The sequence below is a fragment of the Loxodonta africana genome, chromosome 4 (assembly GCF_030014295.1).
Source record: "Loxodonta africana isolate mLoxAfr1 chromosome 4, mLoxAfr1.hap2, whole genome shotgun sequence".
In the NCBI taxonomy this organism is placed as follows: domain Eukaryota; kingdom Metazoa; phylum Chordata; class Mammalia; order Proboscidea; family Elephantidae; genus Loxodonta; species Loxodonta africana.
Window position 1 is genome coordinate 41602707 of NC_087345.1, and position 21429 is coordinate 41624135.

Here is a 21429-nt window from a genome sequence, read left to right on the forward strand (position 1 = left end):
GGTATGCGCAAGTTTGTACTTTGGCTTTCATGGACTTGTTCTAATTTTCTTCAGTTCGAACTTGAATTTACATATGAGTAATTCATGGTCTGTTCTGCAGTTGGCCCCTGGCCTTGTTCTGACTGATGATATTGGGCTTTTCCATCAACTCTTCGCACAGATTTAGTCAATTTGATTCCTGTGTATTCCATCTGGTGAGGTCCACGTGTATAGTGGCCATTTAAGTTGGTCAGAAAAGGTATTAGCAATGCAGAACTTGTTGGTCTTGCAAAGTTCTATCATGCGATCTCCTGCATCATTTCTATAACCAAGGCCATGCTTTTCAACTCCCAATCCTTCTTCTTTGTCTCCAACTTTCACATTCCAATCACCAGTTATTATCAATGAATCCTGATTAAATGTTTGATCAATTTCAGACTGCAGGAGTTGGTAAAAATCTTCAGTTTCTTCATATTTGGCCTTAGAGGTTGGTAATTTGAATAGTAGTTGTATTAACTGGCATTCCTCATAGGCATATGGGTATTATCCTATCACTGACAGCATCATACTTGAGGCTAGGTCTTGAAATGTTCTTGTTGCAGATGAATGCAATGCTGTTCCTTTTCAATTTGTCACTCCCAGGATAGTAGACCATATGATTGTTTGACTCACAATGGCCAAGCCAGTCTGTTTCTGCTCACTAATGCCTAGGATATCAATGTTTATGCATTCAATTTCATTTTTGATGACTTCTAATTTTCCAAGATTCGTACTTCATACATTCTGTGCTCCAATTATTAATGGATGTTTGCAGCTGTTACTTCTAATTTTGAGTCATGCCATATCAGCAAATGAAGATCCCAAAATTTTCACTCCATCCAAGTCATTAAAGTCTACTTTGAGAAAGCAGCTCTTCCCCAGTGGTCTTTTGAGTTCCTTCTAACCTGGGGGGCTCATCTTCTGGAACTATATCAGATAACATTCCACTGATATTCCTAAGGTTTTCGCTGGCTAATTCTTTTCAGGAGTAGACTGCTGGGCCCTTCTTCCTCGTCTGTCTTAGTCTGGAAGCTCAGCTGAAAACTGCCTGCTAGTGTTTGAATATTGGTGGCATAGCTTCTAGCATCACAGCAACACACAAGCCCCCACAGTATGATAAACTGACAGATGCCCGGGGGTCCAGAAGTACAGGATAATAAATTTTTGTTGTTTTAAGCAACTGAGTTTGTGGCAATTTCTTACACTAATAAACTAATATATGAATTCCAGTAAGTCCGTTTTCTCCTTCCCTCGATATGCTCCAGTCACTCTGACCTCAGATAGGTTGTTGAAGAGTCCACCATCAAAGTGGGCATTTGATTGGGAGTCACAGCAAGACATCAGGGAGTTACTCAAAGCCAGCCAGAGATGGGGTAAGATGACTCATTGTAGGTGACTAATAGGTATATGACTGATCCAAGAGATAAGAGGTCACCGGGCATGAACCACACTCTCCAGTTGCAAGGGGTCAATAAAGTTACTGAGAGGAACAAAAGAACCCAACACAGATCCCTGTTACCACCATTTACCCCAGTTCCCTGCCAGAAGAAGGACATGCTAAGTTTTCCCAACACCCGGCTTCAATTTTGTTGAGGGGAATGAGAGGGAGTTAAACCCTGGAAGACTGAAAGCAACTCTGTAAATTGACAGAAACTATTTTAAAAGGAAGAGACTAACATAAAGTCAATTAGTAAGTTAAAATTTTCTACCAATCAGTGTTGACGAGGTTAAACAAAGAATGAAATATAATTATGCTGATTTTCTTCGTATATCTGAATACAGTGCTTTAATTTTTAATCAATATAAAATGAATAAATACTCTGTGACTAGCTTGGTTCTAGACTTGCTTGAGTCCGTTTGTGTCTGAACAATAGGAATATAACACCTATAGTCTTTTAACGCTTTTTTTCTTTCCTCAAATTTGCATTGTTTGTGGACTGAGTAGGTGGTCGTGGGCAGGCCATGCTTAACTCACTTCTGTGGGGCCTTTCCGTTTTAATGACCCTGAACCTTCCCCTACTGGAGTGACTCAGCCTTCATTGAAAAAAGAAAGAGGCAATGACCAACAGCAGACAAATGCAAATGTGCAAAGATTATTAAAACAAACAAAACAAAAAAACCAAGCCAGTTGCCCTCAAATCAATGCACTCATGGCAACCCCATGTTTGTCAGAGTAGAACTATGTTTTGTACTGTTTTCTGTGACTAGTTTTTTTGGAGGCAGAGCACCAGATATTTCTTCCAAATCACACATTTTCAGTTAGCAGCCAAGCACTTAACTGTTTGTGCCACCCATAAGGTGAAGGGGCTCTTTAATTAGTGCAAGAGAACATACGAAATTAGGGGTTGAGAATATGAGGTCCTTAAGAGAAAATCATTTCATAGGGTTTTCGAGGTTATGACCTTTTCAGAAGCAGATTGCCAGTTCTTTTTTCGTAGGTACCTCTAAGTGGGTCTGAACTATCAGAATTTCATTTAGCAGTCAAATGGCTAGTTATCCATTTGCTCCTGGTATTAGCTTGAGATCTTCAAACTTATGCTGATGAGATCTGCTACCATACAGAAAGGCAAACATAGAGGAGTGAATAGAATAGAATTTACCCATTTTCACTTGATCATCTTCATTACTTTTGGTGTTTGTTAAACTGTAGATTCCTTAATCAGACCTCATACACATTTAATCGGGATCACTCAGGTAAATCTCCTGGGAATCTACTGTTTTAAAAGATTCTTAAATAATTTTGATCTGCAACCAATTTTAGTGATCATTGTCTTATTTCAAAATTTGAGTCATGGCCAACCCTAACTAAACCCCTCAAAAAAACGAGTGCCATTGAGTTGATTCCGACTCATAGCGACCCTATACTGGCGGGGGGGCGGGGGGGGGGGACATCAACCACAAAACATGTCTTCTTTTTTCTTTTTAATATGGAAATATTTAAACCAACAAATTCTTGCCAAGATTAGTATAATGAATCCTCCCAATTTTCTTCTTTGAAATTTTAGAAAGAACTTCTATTGTCATCAGGCTAATTCCATTATTGTGCAAAGGAAGAAACTGGGCCTGGGTTGGAATATAATAAGTTTGTATGTGCATTCAAAAATATAAATTCTGCAAAGGAGAGAAGCTTAGAAGCATACTGGAGTTTTCAATACTGAAATAATTATTATAAAACATCTTTGTGGTTTATGAATAAGTCAACTACAACTTGTATTTTTAAATCTCAGAGCTATTTTCTGAAATTTCCTTCTGAGGCTTAGGGGAAACCATATAACCCTAGAAAATGTGTACCATATAAAAGTATATTAACTACTTAATCTATAGGTCAACGATTTCTTTTTTTTTAATTGCAAATATAAGAGGAGAAGGATATTTGGAATGACAGTTATGTATTAAATTTCCAGACCAAAGTTTCAACGCTAAAATAATGAGTACTTATACCATTTTCTGTTAGAAGTCAGCTTGTTTTTAGTGGAAACTATTTTATAATGAGTCAACATTATGTCATTTTCAAAACATGCCACATGACTTTGTACTAAAATACACACTTCTGAATTATTTAAGTCTTAGAAAATTTATAGTTTTATAAGAATATGCCTACCAAACTCCTAGGAAATTGTTTATTTGTAAGCAGATTAAACCCAAAATATTTTTAATCTTACATGTATTTTCACATAGTAAAATCTTCAGTTAATTTATATCCTTGGAAAACGGTGTGTTCTGAACCATAATAGAAGAAAAAGAATATCTCTATGGACTTATTCATGAATTCAGCCACGTAGAACTGAGCTGATTCCTCAAAGCACCAACTCCCCCATACCTCTGGGCCTTTACAAAGTTTTCCCTGTGCCTGGAATCTTCTCTTGGCTGTTCTTCCCTTGGCTAAATCCAACTCATCCTTCACCCTTAAGCTTCATCTGAATCTTTATTTTCTCACGAAACTTTCTTTGGTAACCCAGGTCTGGGTCTGGTGCTGCTGCTGTATGATCCTGCAGTGTCTTCTTTTTGCTCCATGGTACTATTCTAACTGTTTAATTGCATCTCTTCCACCTAGAATTTGTGCTTCTTGGGACAGGGACCATTCCTGGGTACCCAGCAATGTAGTGCCCAAGTCTTATTAATGTGTGGGCTGAATGAATGAAAGGCTGTATTTTTCTTCAAGAGGTGTCTTAGTCATTATGTGACAGAAATACCACAAGTGGATGGCTTTAACAAAGAGAAATTTATTTTCTCACAGCCTAGTTGGCTAGAAGTCCAAATTCAGGGCGTTAGCTCCAGGAGAATGTTTTCTCTGTCAGCTCTGGACATTCATCTTCCCCTGGATTAGGAGCTTCTCTGTGTAGTAATCCCAGGTCCAAAGGATGCACTCTGCTCCTGGCACTGCTTTCTTGTTGATATGAGGTCCCCCAACTCTGTGCTTGCTCTTGTAAGATAAAAGGTGGTACAGGCCACACTCCAGGGAAACTCCCTTTACCTTGGATCAGGGATGTGACCTCAGTAAGGGTGTTACAATCCCACCCTAATCCTCTTTAACATAACCTAATCTTGTTTCATTAACCATGGGCAGAGATTAGGATTTACAACACACAGGAAAATTACAATCACAAAATGGAGGACAATCACACAATAATTGGAATCACGGCCTAACCAAGTTGAAACATATTTTGGGGGGATGCAATTCAATCCATGACAAGGGACAAATAAAAAAATTAAAAATGTTTTACTTTTATTTTACACGTTAGTATAGATTTTAACTTGAATCGCATGTTGGAGACTAATATCATATTTTTTTTTTTTTTTGGTGCTAAGGTTGTTTAAAGTTCTTAATTAGATCCTAAAGATAGAATGTTAGATTTGAATATTTTGTTGTAGTTTACATTCCCTGATTATATTGCAATCGTACCAAGTTCTATCCACCTCCATTGTTATCTCTCTTACCTAAGCTACCACACTTCATTCCTTGCCTAGACTAATGCTTGTTGTCCCATTTGACCTTTCAGCTTCCTCATACCATTGTCTTTCTTATAGACAATCGATTGCATTCTAAAGCACTTGAATAAAAATCCAAAATGTGTAATATGGCCTATGGGACTTACATAAGATGGTCATTGATACATGCTCAATTACAATTTCATGGTAGTCAGACACCAAGCTTTTATCACTGGGGTCTTCAGCTGAAAATTCTGACACCTCTGTGTTGAGCACCTTTCTTCATTGCCTCACCTTTTTCTACCCAGTTTAAGTATTTGTCCAAGAGACTGTCTCTGCTTTCTTCAGCTCATATTCTTTTTCACTGTGTCCTATTCTTTTCTTTTGTAACTCTTAATGGAAGTCGCATTTTTTTTTACTGGCCTTTCCATTTTGCTTAATGTATGTATTGATATAAAAATTGTTGTTTTTATTGTTAGTTGCTATCAAATCAATTCCAACTCACGGCAACCCCATGTGTTCCAGTGTCACTTTCTCACAGTGAATGGCACTCCATAGGATTTTCAAGGCTGTGACCTTGAAAGAAAAGAATAGGACCTTTCCGAAGCAGGTCACCAGGCCTGTCTTCCAAGGCACCTCTGGGTGGTTTTGACCTGCCACCCTTTCAGCTAGTAATCCAGTACTTAACGATTTGTGCCACACAAGGATCTAATATAAACATTAAACCTTTATCACTGAATATTAAACCTAGTTATTACATGTTTTAGTTTATAAAAATACATCACTTTATGCTTAAATGTTTTAAGTACTTTAATGTATCAGTTCATTTCATTCTATTGATGTACCCATGGTGAACATGACAAATCCTACTTCACAAGTATGGAAAAGGAAACTTAAAGACGATATACATAGAAAGAGATATCCGCTACAGAGAAGACAATAGACGAGATAGAAGAAAAGGTTCCCATCTCAGGAAATTTTTTGCTCCTAATATAAAAAAAAAACTTTTTTTTAATGCTAAGCACCTCCCATATCACTTTCTTGTACACATGGTGAAAGCAGTGGACTTCTATGACAGTAATAAAAGCTAACAGGTAGTTAATGGTGGCACAGTGGTTAATCACTATGGCTCCTAACCAAAAGGTCAGCAGTTCGAGTCCACCGTCCACTTCTTGGAAACTCTATGGGGCAGTTCTACTCTGTCCTACTCTGTCACTATGAGTTGGAATCGACTCGATGGCAGCAGGTTTTTTTTTTTTTTTGTATGCAAAGAACTATTTTAAAAGCTTTACAAGTATTAACTTATTTAAACTCCCAATAAAAAGGCCTTAAGAGAAAAGGACCCCAGCCATTCCCATTTTAAAGATGGTCAAAGTGAGACAAAGCAACTTGCCCAAGATCACACAGTAGATACATTAGAAAGCATTCTTAATCACTAGAGTGTGTTCCCTACACACACACACAAACACATTGATTATTGATTATTTAGGGGCAGAGGAAAGCTGAATGCCTGACATCAGGTTTCCACTTTTAGGTGGCATAGCACCATCTTGGTGTATTTTTTAATTTTGATGTTTAAAATGATATATTATGCTTCTTTGTATATATTACATATTCCAGCATGATTCTGTTGGGGCATGGAATTTTTTAAAGTTAATTAATTTTTTATACAGATTCATTTAAAAGCTTGATATTTACAAAAGAACACTTGGATAAATGTTGAAACTATCTACTCTTAGATATCAAAATGCAAAATTATAAGGATATCAATTTTTTTCAGTTGCTTTATAAAATCAATGTGATCATATTATTTCTAATATAATAAAATTTCTATGAAAATCCACCTAAAAGTAGACAAGTTGAGAATAACAAGCAATATTCTGGACAAAATATTTTCTTCACTTAACAAATATATTCCAAAAAAAACCAAACCTGTTGCCTTCAAGTTAATTCTGGCTCATAGTGACCCTAATAGGACAGAGGAGAACTGCCCCATAGGGTTTCCAAGGACCAGCTGGTGGATTTGAACTGCTGGCATTTTGGTTAACAGCCTGAGCTCTTAACCACTGCACCACCAGGGCTCCAAACAAGCCTAAGGGACAGATAAAGTCTTTATTGACATGGAAATGGCATTCGAGGTGGTCAAAGTCATAAAATAAATGGTTAGAAAATAAACAACCAACATAATTTCAGAGGACATTAAATGGTAAGAAAATATTACACATTACAATGGTAGAGAATGACTGAAGAAGCTCAGGACTAGTTTGGGTAGTTAGACTTTTTGTCTGAGAAAACTGAGACCTAAGTGACAAGAAGCGAGCAATAAAAAAGGTTTAGGGCAACAGTTCTCAAAGTACAGTTATTGAGCTCTTTTCAGGACTCCACAAAATTGAAAATATTTTCATAATAATATTAAGACATTAATTTCATTTTTCACTTTATTTCTCTCACAGTGAACAGTGGCATTATCCAGAGGCTACAGAACATTCATTGATCTCATTGCTCTGATGGCTAATAGAAAACCTGCCTGTGGTCTTGTGTTTTCTAGCATTTTCTACCATAGTAGAGTTGAGTGTTAATAACTCAGTTTGTTCTCAGTAACTTTACTGCGTTCTTATAGCTATCTTCAGCTACACCTGTTATTATTTCTTTAACCTAATTATCATCCCCCAAAAATCATTATTTTGAAATCCTTAAGCTTTTCTTGTACTTACACAGTTTGACAAAAATAAATAAGTACTCTTTAGGGTCTTATTTTGCAAGATAAATTTTAAAATTCTATCTAAAGCTGTTAGAATTTTAAATTTAATAATCTTTTATTCAGTAATAAAGTTATAATTTATTCTTCTTATATTTAGTGGTAGACCATTCTCTTAAGAAAGGAAGACTCGAAGATTTCTTTCTAATCCATAGCTGTAACATATGGGAAGGAGGAATCTTCTCCAAAGAGAGTGGACAAAATGGAAATAATGAGCAAAAATATGATGAAATCTGTCTTTCCCTTGCCTTTATATATATTAATAATTTACCTTATTTTGGCTTATGCAACAGAACATTTCAAACAATTGTACGTTGCCAATGTCGAGTTGTCACACCATTTTAAGACCAATCATTGAGAGTGTAAGTGAACTGAATATTTTAAATGTAGATGTGAAGGACTCTAAAAAACAAAGCCTGTTTGATGCAATGTTTCAAACTAGAAAGAAAAACACATCCAAATCGTTTTACTGGGTAAGGATTATTGCATGGCTGCAACAATGCACACAAAAGCTGAGACACTATGTTGGCATTGCTAAATACCTGCTGGATGAAAAGTCAGTAAAATAAATCACTGTCCAATGACACAGTAATTCACTGAATTTACAGTTTATCTGAAGCATAAAGATGGAATTTATTCTAAAGATATATCACAATAGTGTACAAAGATATAAGTAAAATTTGCTCAATATAGCATTGCATGTCATAAAAACAAAATAATCAGAAAACAAATAAAATACCTTGAAGCTATTGAAACATCCACTACTGGTACCCATTTTAAAGATGAAGAAACTAAGGGTTATCAAGATTAAATAGCTTGTTTACTGTTGATAGATTGAGAAGTTTCTAATCAGTATCTATTTTTCCACAAAGCCTGGGCTTCTTATCACTTTCCTGTTGCAGGACTAACTTTTTAGAGTTGACCAGCTAGCCTGGGACAAGAACGATCTGCCTCCCGAATGGTTATGGCAGAGGAAGCAGTCAAGCTTTTAGAAACCTGGAGGCTTTGGGAAATCTGGGGTTATGTTCACACAAAAGTAGATGAAAGAGTCATAGTGTTATTCATCATCCTTGCTGGTCTCAGGTAACAGAGGGAATCCAATTGGTGGGCTGAGGGGCAGCTCGATCATCTTAGCATGAATTTTGATGAAATACATTCAGCCTTAGGCATTCATTATCACAAATGAATGGTCTGAATCTTCAGTTGCAAGGGTGGAAAGTCCATACCTCATACGGACGTTGTAACGTGTAGGTGTGGGTATGTGCATGCGTGTGCCTGGGTGATATACAAGGATAAAGGAAGAAACTAGCACCTAGTTTTAGCTTCCCCCGCCCTTTTTTTTTAACTATTACCTAGTTAATAAAAAAAAAAAAAAAATAGTTTGGATTAACTTGGAAATTCTGTGAGGCAGTTCTGCTCTGTCCTATAGGGTCACTATGAGCCAGAATTGACTCGATGGCAACGTGTTTGTTTTTTTGATTTTTGTTTACAACAAGGCCAACTTAATTATATTTGGTTGGTTTCTGTTATGGATTGAATCGTGTCCCCCCAAAACTTATGTTGAAGTCCTAACCCTTGTACCTATAAATATGACCCTGATTCAGACTAGGGGTTTTCTTTTGTTACATTAGTGAGGTCATATCTGAGTAGGGTGGGTCCTAAACCTAATCACTTCTGAGTGGTGTCTTATAAAGGACAGTACAGACACAAAGGGAAGAGACTATGTGAGGAACTATCTACAAGTCAAGGAATTTCAAGAAACACTTGGGGCTAGTGACAAGAAGAGACCCTTCCTTAGACAGAAACCCTGACTTAGACTTCCAGTCTCCACAACTGTGAGACAATAAATTCCTTTTCTTTAAAGCCACCCATTTATGGTATTTTTTGTTATGCAACACTAGGAAATTAAGACAGTATCCATCTTTTTTTTTTTTTTCCTTGATTCCTTCTAAGTTTAATCAATCCCTTTAAAAGAAAAAGTATGGCCTCTGTATAATTTTCTTTATTATTTAGAGTAATATAATTTTATGCTTATGAATCACCTTACAATTCCCTGAGTTACTTTCAAGAATACCATCTTTTCTTTTTTAACAGTTTCATGGCAAAATTAAAGCATTGGCTCTAATATTAATTTTTGATTTGAATACATTGGTGGTTTTGAAAATTAAGTAACTTTCAACAGACCTCATAGCTTAGAAAGTTATATATTCAAATAATTTTTAAAAAGAAAAACACTTACCATTTGGTTATCTTAAAATATCTGGTTCTAAGAGTTATCCTATAAACACAAGGAAATGGAAATTTTGGAGGAAAAAGTCCTATAAATACAGCTGATGAGATCATAAAATAAAACAGACAAGGAAATCTAGTAGACCTCTCATTTGCTAAGAACATGCAATAGGAACTGACAATGAATGATTTATCAAACCAGACCTTTGGGAGATTACGACTTTGAATAACTTTCAGCTTTGAAAAACTATTGCTAGCATGCAATGACAGAGTGAAAGATTACTGCCTTGTGATATCTTTAGTATGCATTTATTTTTTTCTTTGTTCTTTTATGTTTTGGGCATTAAGCTATAGAATAATATCCCCAAGTAAGGCTTTGGGTGAATTCCTAAATGAAATCTACAAAATAAGAAACAGGCAAGATATTGTTGATTAGTTCCAGACCTGAATAGCATATAAAGACTTCCCTCAACATGAGACATTAACTGAAAATATTGATATTTATCATCCGTATCGAAGTCCATATGAAACATTTTTTTATGTTTTAGAAACTAAGGTAGGTTATCATTTTGGTCAAAAATTGTCAGTCCAAGTAAATTGGTACAGATTCCAAGAGTGAAGGGTAAAGGAATTCAATGTCTTCGATTCTCTCATTTGCATTTTCCTGAAAGTATTTGTTCTGTGTATGATATATGAGGAAACCCTGGTGGTGTAGTGGTTAAGTGCTATGGCTGCTAACCAAAAGGTCGGCAGTTCAAATCAGCCAGGCACTCCTTGGAAACTCTATGGGGCAGTTCTACTCTGTCCTATAGGGTCTCTATGAGTCAGAATCGACTCGACGGCACTGGGTTTGCTTTTTTTGGTATGATATATGAACCCTTTAAATGAGGTCTGAGAGAATTGTACTTAATTGTTGCCACAACCAGAGAAGTAAAGAGAGTTCGGTTTGTAAAAGAAATGTTCTCACTGTCAATTGCCTCATTTGCAGCAGGACTCAGTTTGTGGTTAAAAGCTATGGTATTTGGGCTAGTTAAGCCCGTCTCTCTCTTCCATTCCATAGGGAATGAGTAGGGCTGTCCTTTCTCTCCACGTCCACCTGCACTTCGTTAGAGAGCTGAGCTTTTACACGCCACACCACGAGATCCCCACAATGAAATAACTCCATTCAGAGACTGGCGTGACTGGGCTGGTTCCCCCCTCCCCTCAGCTCTTGTATCACTAAAAATCTGGCAGCCAGTTCCGTCCCGACAGAGTTTACAGCATATATTGGTGGATTCTTGTCCTTAGTGCATCTGCTTTAAGAATTAAGGAAAGCAGTGTCAAGACAGCAAGGTAAGTGCTGTTTTAACTGTAGCACTGGGGATGCTGACTGTTTGGGACAGTATTTATTGTAACAGGAACAGAAAAAATTCCGGAGCAACTTTGCCAGTGGGTATTCAACAGTAAATCCACAGTTTTTGAACTTTTATTTTCACGTGTTGCTTAATAAGCTTTCCATGTTTTATGAATTTGAGATAAATTGTATACAATGTATGCTGTATTCCTTGGCAAGGGAAGTTATAAAAAAGCTTCAAGGTGGTAATGAGAAAAATATATAGACTCAGTGTGGAAAAAGCATGGAAATTAAAATGCTTGTTTATGTTACTTTGTTATGTATGTTAGTACTGTTAGAACCTCACTGAGCAGTAAAGAAAGGAAGTTTTAATTAGTCTTCAGAGTATTTTGCAATAGATATTGTTACAATTTACAATGAGAATTTGTCTGTTGGTATAAAAGCTAAAGGCTTAGACACATGGCTTGCTTATTTCTCGTCTGTTAAGATTTTAAAGATTTGGTTTTTGAATTATGCCTTAAAAGTGTTGTAAAGACATTCTGGGAAATAGGATTTCCTTTTTGAAAATAGCATTTTCTATAGCCACAGGTATTGGAAAACACTTGGGAGAAAGGACATTGTGCTTTTGCTTCATGGTGAAGTCATTATATGGTTACAAACTCTTTGAATTCAGAGCTCTTGTTTTTACTCTGACCAAAAGTATGGATGTATTTTTTCATTACTATTCAATAATCAAATTTTAGTTACCATGACTATTTTGGTGAAAATCCAATTTAAAATAAGATGGGAACTTATTAATGAAGCAAAACAAATCTGCACAGTGCTGACGTCCTGTAACTTATAAAGAATTCTAAGAACATGTCATCCTAGTCTTTCTGGAGCTATTCAGTTGTTGTCATGGCCAAGTCTTGTCGACTAAGTAAATGACCTCCGTCATCATCTTAAGGAATAACTTCCTAAGGACCTGGCTACATATGGTATATTGTGTCAGCAGTATGAGTGTCTCTAACAACTTTTCTGAGTATTTAATCTGCTGAAATCAAGTACTTTATAATGCCAAGTGAAAACACAGAAAAGATGCTTAAAATTTCTGAAAACAAAAATCCTACTTAACTAAAGCTACCTAGACCCAAAAGAATGTATCATACTTCTTACAGGAAGGTATAATATTCTATGATGTCTGTTGGAATATGGATTCTTCTTCACATGAATTTATGAATTACTTCCCTCCCAGAGTTACCAATTTATCCTCAGCCATAACTCTTCATTCTACAAAAGTTCAACTTTTATGCCCTGGTTTCTTTTCATCTAAATTGCTGATCTTTTACGTCCCCCAAGGAACTGGAAAATATTCTATTGATCCTCATGTCAGAAAAATGTTCATTTGAAAAGATGACTATTACACATGGTTTTACATTTATAGTCTCAGTTTTATCTTTCCACACAAAGGCAGATCGACCAGTAAACAAGGTACACATGGGATTAATTGTGTTGTTTTTACTAATCTGTAGTACATGATTTCACATGGATTTCACCACGTCAAAGATGTGGTGAAGAACATGTGAAATCAATTAGTAAGTAAGCACAAGTAAGCCTGTGCGTACATTGCTTATTGGGAAATCTGTCCTTGCTTCCAGACCTGGTTCTTAGTGTCAGTGTTAGTACAGACTTTGTTCAATTCCCACCTCCCCCTCTGCTTCTATGATGTGGTGCCACCAAAACCCAAAAATAAATTAACGGTTATCTTCTTAAGTTTTGACATGAAGAAAGTAGGGAACTTAGAAGTTATTAAGAATGAAGCAAAATTTAATTAAAAAATTAGAAACAAAACAAAGCAAAAAAAAAAAACAAAAAAAAACCCCTCTTTACCAGTTATCTCTCTTGCTAGGTTTAGAAATTCTTAGAATTTGTGACCTTTTCCTAATTCATAATTTACCTTTACTAAATGTTTTTTGAATGTTAGTTTCAGAACACAGTTTTTCAATGTACCTGAAAGTATGGAATATATAACAGAAGTTGGAAATGTATGCTAACAAACACCCACACCAAAAATTTCTGTTCCCCTCCCTCAGAACCAACAATAACCAGATACTTTAAAAGAATGTACTTCTCCTAACTCCTCAAATGAGAACAACTTTCCCCCCAGGCAAAACCTCAGATTGTCCATATTCCCAGTGAAGGCCTTCTTAATGAGATATTTTAATTGACATTGAATGGTAGGGTAGAGTGTGCAGTTTACAATTGTACTTCTCATCGCATTTTTCTGGTTTGAGGGGTGTTCTGAAGTAGTGGCTCGTTGGAATGGTGGCCAGTGAACACTGTCCAGAGGCCTCTTGCTGGAAGGCATTTAAATAAAGAAGGAGCTAGAGAAGTTGACTGGAACAATTAGACCTGACTCACCCCAGAAGGGGGCGCACATGTCTGCAATCTAACCTGAAACCTGTCCTCCACTGGACAGGCTATAACTGAGCACCCTCATCCTCACTCATAAGTAAAAATGAAAAAGACATCATTTGATGACCAAATAAGCACTATAAACTAGCAAAATGCACATTCATGAATGAATTTAGCATTGCAAAATTAAATTTCCCTTTCTCGAAAACATATTATTTTATAATTATATATGTTTTCACCTTATTTAGGAGTCAAAGCACTTGCGAAAATGAACCTGAGTACATTCACTCTCTTGTTGGCATTAATCGGTGGTGCCAGTGGGCAGTACTATGAAGATTATGAATACTACCCCATAGGAGTCTATGGGCCCTCATCACCAAACTGTGCACCAGAATGTAACTGTCCTCCAAGCTATCCAACTGCCATGTACTGCGATGACCTGAAACTGAAAAGTGTGCCAATGGTGCCTCCTGGAATCAGGTACCTTTACCTTAGAAACAATCAGATTGACCACATTGATGAAAAGGCCTTTGAAAACGTGACTGATCTGCAGTGGCTCATTCTAGACCATAACCTTCTAGAAAATTCCAAGATAAAAGGAAGAGTTTTCTCAAAACTGAAACAACTGAAGAAGCTGCATATAAACTACAACAACTTGACAGAGTCTGTGAGCCCACTTCCCAAATCTCTGGAGGACCTGCAACTTACTCACAACAAGATTAGGAAGCTCGGCTCCTTTGAAGGACTGGTAAACCTGACCCTCGTCCAACTTCAGCACAATCAGTTGAAAGAGGAAGCCATTTCAGCTGCTTTTAGAGGCCTTAAATCGCTGGAGTACCTTGACTTGAGCTTCAATCAGATAGCCAAACTGCCTTCTGGGCTTCCTGTTTCTCTCCTGACTCTCTACTTAGACAACAACAAGATCAGCAACATTCCTGATGAGTATTTCAAGCGTTTTAGTGGACTGCAGTATCTGCGTTTATCTCATAATGAACTGGCTGATAGTGGAATACCTGGAAATTCCTTTAATGTGTCATCCCTTTTGGAGCTGGATCTCTCCTATAATAAGCTTAAAAACATACCAACTGTCAATGAAAACCTTGAAAACTATTACCTGGAGGTCAATGAACTTGAAAGTAAGTAGAAAGCTGTGCTCGCTTTTGAATGATGCATCCTTAAGTTTATAGAAAAAAAAAAAAAAAAGCTGGGCAATACAAATATTGTGTCTGGGCCTGTTTATAAATAAAAAATTGAAAAATGCTGGGAAAATATCTTCCTAACTGAAACATAGGAGAATTCTAGCACAGTAAATATATTTAATGTCTGACTTTTCTTTGGAGTATCCAGATAAGGAAAGGTTAAGATCATGGAATTTAAACTAATTTCTTTAAAAATAACATTCTGTGTTTTCTCTTGATATTTACCCATTATTATTTGCCTCCTTTATGACTTAGATTTGTGTCCTACATTTATTTCTTAGCAGTGTCTTGCTGAGGAAGGAACAAACAAGTCCAGAAGAGGCACTGCTAGCAGAGGTTTTGACACCACACTCTGGCTTATCCCCAGAGCAGAGCCTATATTCTTATGGTCTTCCCTGATGTCTTTACTTGGTACCCGACATATTACTCTCTCCACGTTACTCTGACCACCACCTATCTCTGCTATCCAGGTGGCTATGGCTTGTGTAACCTTTACAGTTCTCTGATGAGGAAGATTAAGAAGGAAAGGAATCTGATGGTGGGAAACAACAGCGCATTTTTAAATCAGTATTACATAGCCCTTTTTCTCAATTGTTTTTTTTTCACAGTTTCTCCTTCCCTTCTTTTGCTACAATAGTTCATTTCTTTTTTATCTTCTATGATGGGATTTGACCTGGTCTGCTCAGACAGTTTATGTGCTTTTCCAGAACCTTTTTCAATTTAAGCAATACAGATTATGGTGGGAAATTGAAATTGTCTACTCCCACCATACTCTTTAAAAAAGTTTGGTAGAAGAGAAAAGCCTTGATTCATGGATAATTTTTGAATTTCATTTTTGAAATTAAAAACAGTTGAGAAACTGATTCACACATAAAATAATTATACATGCTAAATAATTTATTAAAATTGAATCTTTATCTGACAAAAGTTGGGTCCCTTGTACTGTATAATGATATTGACATTGTTATGAGAAAAAATATAGTGTACCTTATGAACATGATACTTCATAATACTGCGACAGTTTCGTGTAACTCCTAGTTGTGTTAGGGTGTTCTAATGAAAGAAACCATGATTGCAAACTCTGAAAGTCACACATTCTTTGTTATATCTGGACATCAGCCAAAGTAAGGGCTGGTGCTACTTGACTGTAACACAATATATAGTCAAGCTCTCATAGCTGAACCCCTATGGTTGTTTCCAGAGAAACATTCATTATGTGACAATATATGATCCCACACTGTAAACATTTGTGGTTAGGAGGAAGGACATTCTAACAGGCCAAAATGCTAAAGGGATTTGGGATGGTTGACAGCTGAAGAAGTTCTCTAGATATGGTAGGTAAGCCACAGGATCTGGGCTACTTCCTTTTCTGAGCTAGAAAAGAGAGGGATACAGATACAGGCACATTCAGAAGTATAAAGACCAGGCCTCTTATGAGTAAAGGATGGAACAATTAGTGTGGGAAATGGTTAGCACGGCCTGTGGGAAAAATGCCAACTACCACTCTGTGCCAAGCTGAGAATGAAAACACAGTGTAGCCATTTCAAAATGTGTAGTTATCTTTCTTCCTTCTCCTTGACATTTGGTCAGGCATTCTTGTTGTCTTTCTTTGTATTCATCTCCTTAATATAGGTTATTTTTCCAGATAGTTATCATGCATATCAATTACCCACATTCTCTTAAAATAAAAAGAGCCCACTGATGATTCTGTAATATTAGGAAATATATGTTGTTGTTGTTAGGTGCCATCGAGTCAGTTCCAACTCATAGTGACCCTATAGAACAGAGTAGTAACTGCCCCATTGGGTTTCCAAAGAGCAGCTGGTAGATTTGAACTGCCAACTTTTTGGTTAGCAGCCGAACTCTTAACCACTATGGCCAAAAAACAATTTCTCATATTTCAAAATTGTGACTCTAAGCATTGATGTAATCACAACTCTTCCACATACAAATTAACATGGAAAAGAGAACAAATGAATACACCAATTTAGGGTGGCACAGATGGTTAAGCAGTTAACTACTAGCTGAAAGTTTGGCGGTTCAAATGCACCCAGTGGTGTCTCTGAAGACAGACCTGGCGATCTGCTTCAAAAAGGTCACAGCCTTGAAAACCTTGTAGAGCATTTCTACTCTGTACTCATGAGGTCCCCTTGAGTTGGAATCAACTCGACAGCAACTAACAACAACAACATATGGTAAAAAAAAAAAAAAGCCAAACCCGTTGCCTTCAAGTTGATTCCCACTCATAGTGACCAACACTGTGAAATGCTTTACATACTTTAAATTATTTAATTTTCATGCAACACCCTGAGGTTAATGAGAACCTCAAATAAATGCTCCAACTTCACCCAGCTGGTAAGTGGCAGAGATGGAGTTCCAATATTTGTCTAAGCCATGTTTGTTTGTTTGTTTGTTTTTTCCATTTTTCCATAATTTCTCAGAGATTGGTTTCATAAGAAAGATCACTAGAATTATACTGATGAGTTATTAAAGATAGCATCTTAAAGGAAAGAACTACAGTGTGTATGTTTGGGTTTCCATTGAGATCTTCGTTAACTAGTCTGAGAATGAAAGATAACAAGCTAAAGGGCCAAGCAAAGTTAATTCAAAATAGACTTGAGCAAACAGCAACAATTTTTATGTGCACATAGACAAGGAAATCCGGTAACAGTCTTAGTTTTTCATTTGTGGCAGCTTGGTCACAGAAAGAACATGGCTCAGATAGTGGTCATACCATGAATTGGTTTTTGTCTTCGAGTTATCATTGTCTTGGTGGGTTGGTGATGGAAGACTCTTCAGAGATCATCTAGCTAACATTTCTTAATTTAAGGAGCAAAAATCAAGATTAATTGATGAGATTGTCCATACAATAGCATCAATCCTACATTTCTTTAAGCTACAGTAAATATCTCAAAAGTGTTCTTAGATAATACCATATATTTATTGCCTTCTAAAATTAATTTCTAATAATACAATAAAGAAGTTATGTTTCTTTGAAAAATTTCACTGAAAATCCTGATCTGCAATGGTTGCTCTGTAGTAAGTGTTGTTACGTCATTTTATCAGCTGAAAATATGCCTTGAATAGTCTACAATTCAAAGATACATAGTACAAGTGACTTCTGAATGGGAATGAGTCCTATTAAACGGTGTTATTGACTTGAGGAGTATTTTGTCTTACTGATAATTTTGAGTCAGTTGATTAAAATTCCTCATTCTCTATTTTTCAGAGTTTGACGTGAAGAGTTTCTGTAAGATCCTAGGACCATTAACCTACTCCAAGATCAAACATCTGCGTTTGGATGGCAATCGCCTCACCCATACTAGCCTGCCGCCTGATATGTATGAATGTTTACGTGTAGCAAATGAAATTACCGTGAATTGATATCTTCTAATTTCAGATATATTGAGGTGTATCCTGGAACAACACTTTATGGCTATGATTTCTTGTGTCACTTTTCATAGTATCATATTTTAATGTTTCTTACTTCTGTGAATTTTAAATTTTGAGGGAAAGTGTTTTGTAAACATTTTACCACTCATTTTACTAGAGAAAAGATGAAAGGCAGGCCTATTTCATCACAAGCATACACACATACACACATAGACTCCACACTTACCACTTTATTTGTAAATTTAGTATTTTCTAGATGATTCCTATCAAATGAGATATATAGCCTTATACTGGTTGCATGGAAGTCAGCCAAGTTTTCTAATCTCTAAATCTTAACTTAATGTAGCAAAAAGCATGGATGACATACGGATATTTTCTATTTTGAACTAAATCTTCGCAATATATTCAAATTTGTTTCATTAAAAAATAGATGGTATATCTTGAGACCAATAATTTTGCAAAATATTAGACAAAATTCATGAAACCAGATACATTTAAAGAAGTATTTTTAGTATTAAAAATGTACATGCTTACCAAGTGAAACTTTTCTAGAATTATTTTTCACTCTAAGTCATGTGTATGTTTCTTTTTTGGTTATTTGCATGTTATGTTTAACAAGCTAATAGCAAAATAAAACATAGCAAAAGGCATCACTGTGTTCACTTTTTTTGTGTGAAATGCATTTCTCTGGTATATAAAAACATAAAAGAATAGATTAGAGGTCAAAAGGTATCTCTAACCTACAGTGTGTTACCAAGGTTAACATAGAATTTTCTACTAAATAGTTTATTTACTTGCACCATCCATTCAGAAGGAGTTTTTAAATATATCATACAATATGTATTTCTATTTCACAACTTGTTTGATTATTTTCAATTATTCCCATTCCTGTTGTTTTTACAAAGGAGCCCTAGTGGTGCAGCTGTTAAGTGTCTGACTGCTAATCAAAAAGTCAGTGGTTTGAACCCACCAGCTGCTCAGCAAGAGAAAGATATTGCAGTCAGCTTTCAGAAAGATTATAGCTTTGGAAATCCAATGGGGCAGTACTACCCTATCCTATAGAGTCGCTATGAGTTGGAATCAACTCTATGGCAACGGGTTTGGCTTTTTGTTGTTGTTGTTGTTTTTACTGACTCATATGCCATTGCATAAATTAAATAAGAAACTGGTATAAGAACTCAGCAACCACCACTTGGTCATTAAGTAAAAAGTGGCAGAGAAGTTTGAAACTGTTGAATGACTGTAAGTTTTTTGAAAATAAGACTTTACAAATCAGTTTGTCTTGAAGCCAATGTGTTTGGATCATAGAGTTTGATTTTATAACCTAGTAATAACAGCTCTCAGTTTTCTATACATAGGTATCAACTATTCAATACAATGGCAAATAGTAGGATATGTAATTTATAAAAATAACTTTCATTTTGCCTAGTTAACAAGAAATTCTGTATTTGGAGGAAAATGTCCAGTCAAAAATGTATTCATCACATATGAATGTTTAGATAGTGATATATGTGTCCAAAACAATGACTATAACTCTCTAAAGATAATACATTTTAAGAGAATATGTTTAGTGGCTTTATCTTATAGTAAAATGGCCTATCATCCAAGGACTATCATCAAGACTGAGTTGACTGGTAGATGTTTGAGAATGGTATTATATTAACTGGGAATTTTCGGTTTTCTTGTCTTTTGTACATAAAGGTAGGTTTCTTGAGCTATGAAGCACTTAAAGTCTCTTAGAGTCTATTTTTTCATCAATAAAACTATACTATAAAAGAAATTAAAATAAATTCCCTTTCCCTATCTATGAGAATTCACCATCTATCCTTTGAAACCTACTCTCAAGTAAGCAGTAGAGAATGTGCCATAAAATCTCTTTCACAAAGCATTTGATGGACTTAAAAGAGCTTTGTCTCTTTATGTTTAGGAAAAACATACCCTCTTTCTTAGCTGATGATCTAGATCCTAATAAGCCTGTGATTTATCTTTATCCAAAGCATTATACCATTCAGAAGCCTAAAAGGCAAATCTGTATTAAAACAGTAATTCCCTTTATAATTAAGGTCAGTTGAGAAGAACCAAATAAAGCAGACGTACACTCTCTTATCTCTTTAGATTCTTTTTTCTCAAATAGGCTAAAATGGCTGATTTTAGAAGCATCTGAGAAAGGCACTTGCTGGATTCTATTCTGAAATAGTCCCACTTTCTACATGCCGGACCTCATTTCTCTGTGCTAATCTGGAGACCAGCAGCTTCCTGGGCCAGATGATTTAGGATTCACATTGATTAAATTTTCAAATGGTCAACAACAGCATGAATTTAAAATAGGAAGTTCTCTTGACCACCTCGCTAACAAGAAAGATTTTGATATTGTCCGTTTCTGAATAAAGTGGCCCATGGATGGAGTAAAGCAAAGGTACAAATAGGTTCTTTGTTTCTGAAAACTGACTCACTGGAGACTTAAGGGTATACCCTGATTTGGGGAGGGGAGATGGGGAAAAATAAGGGAAAATCCCTCTTTGTTTCAGACATCTGCACTTGAAAACCAGGGCTGGGCCTTTTATGGTGAAGGAGACCTATAACGTAGTCAGGTTTTGAGGTTGGCGAGGAATTATCATGCTCTAATAAGTACAGAAAATACAGATGAATAATAGACCACTAAATGAGCCAGAAGAATGCTGATTTCTTAGTGAAAAGTTCTCTAACTGGTAATAGCTATGTTTTTGGAAATACTGGAGAGTTTAAAAGGTTGGTTTTACAAAGAACTATTAATTTTTTCCTTGTGATCTTTTCAGTTTTGGATTCCAGCTTTTCCTACAACTGTAATTTTATCATAATGATGGCCTTAGATTTTTGTTTGGTTGGATTTTGCAACCATCAGAAATTCTTACTTACTAGTAGAAGAAAACGCTCATTCTTATCTAAAGTGAACTCCTAAAGGAACTTTACTGCCGAGTCTAAAAATTTATATAAAGTAAAAATGTTATAAAATTTAAAATGGACATGGCAGAAGTATATGGAATAAGTACAAAAACATTTTTATAATATCTAGCAAGTTATATTTATTCACTCATTTAATAGATTTTGTTTTCAGATAAGGCCTGAGAAGTTGAACTATAGCACGTGTAGGGAGAAGTAGAAATTTAAACAGCGTAAAATGAGTGAGGTCCTATGCA

General features: G+C 36.0%; 1 protein-coding gene across 1 annotated transcript; it reads left to right on the forward strand.

The window, feature by feature from the left end:
- Window positions 1–10950: 10950 nt before the first annotated feature.
- On the forward strand, window positions 10951–19978 carry LUM (lumican). The gene is made up of 3 exons (XM_003405251.4): window positions 10951–11266; window positions 13910–14797; window positions 18090–19978. The coding sequence occupies exons 2-3, from the start codon at window positions 13930–13932 to the stop codon at window positions 18242–18244; spliced, it is 1023 nt and encodes a 340-aa protein (XP_003405299.2). The 5' UTR covers window positions 10951–11266; window positions 13910–13929; the 3' UTR covers window positions 18245–19978.
- The last annotated feature ends 1451 nt before the right edge of the window (window positions 19979–21429 follow it).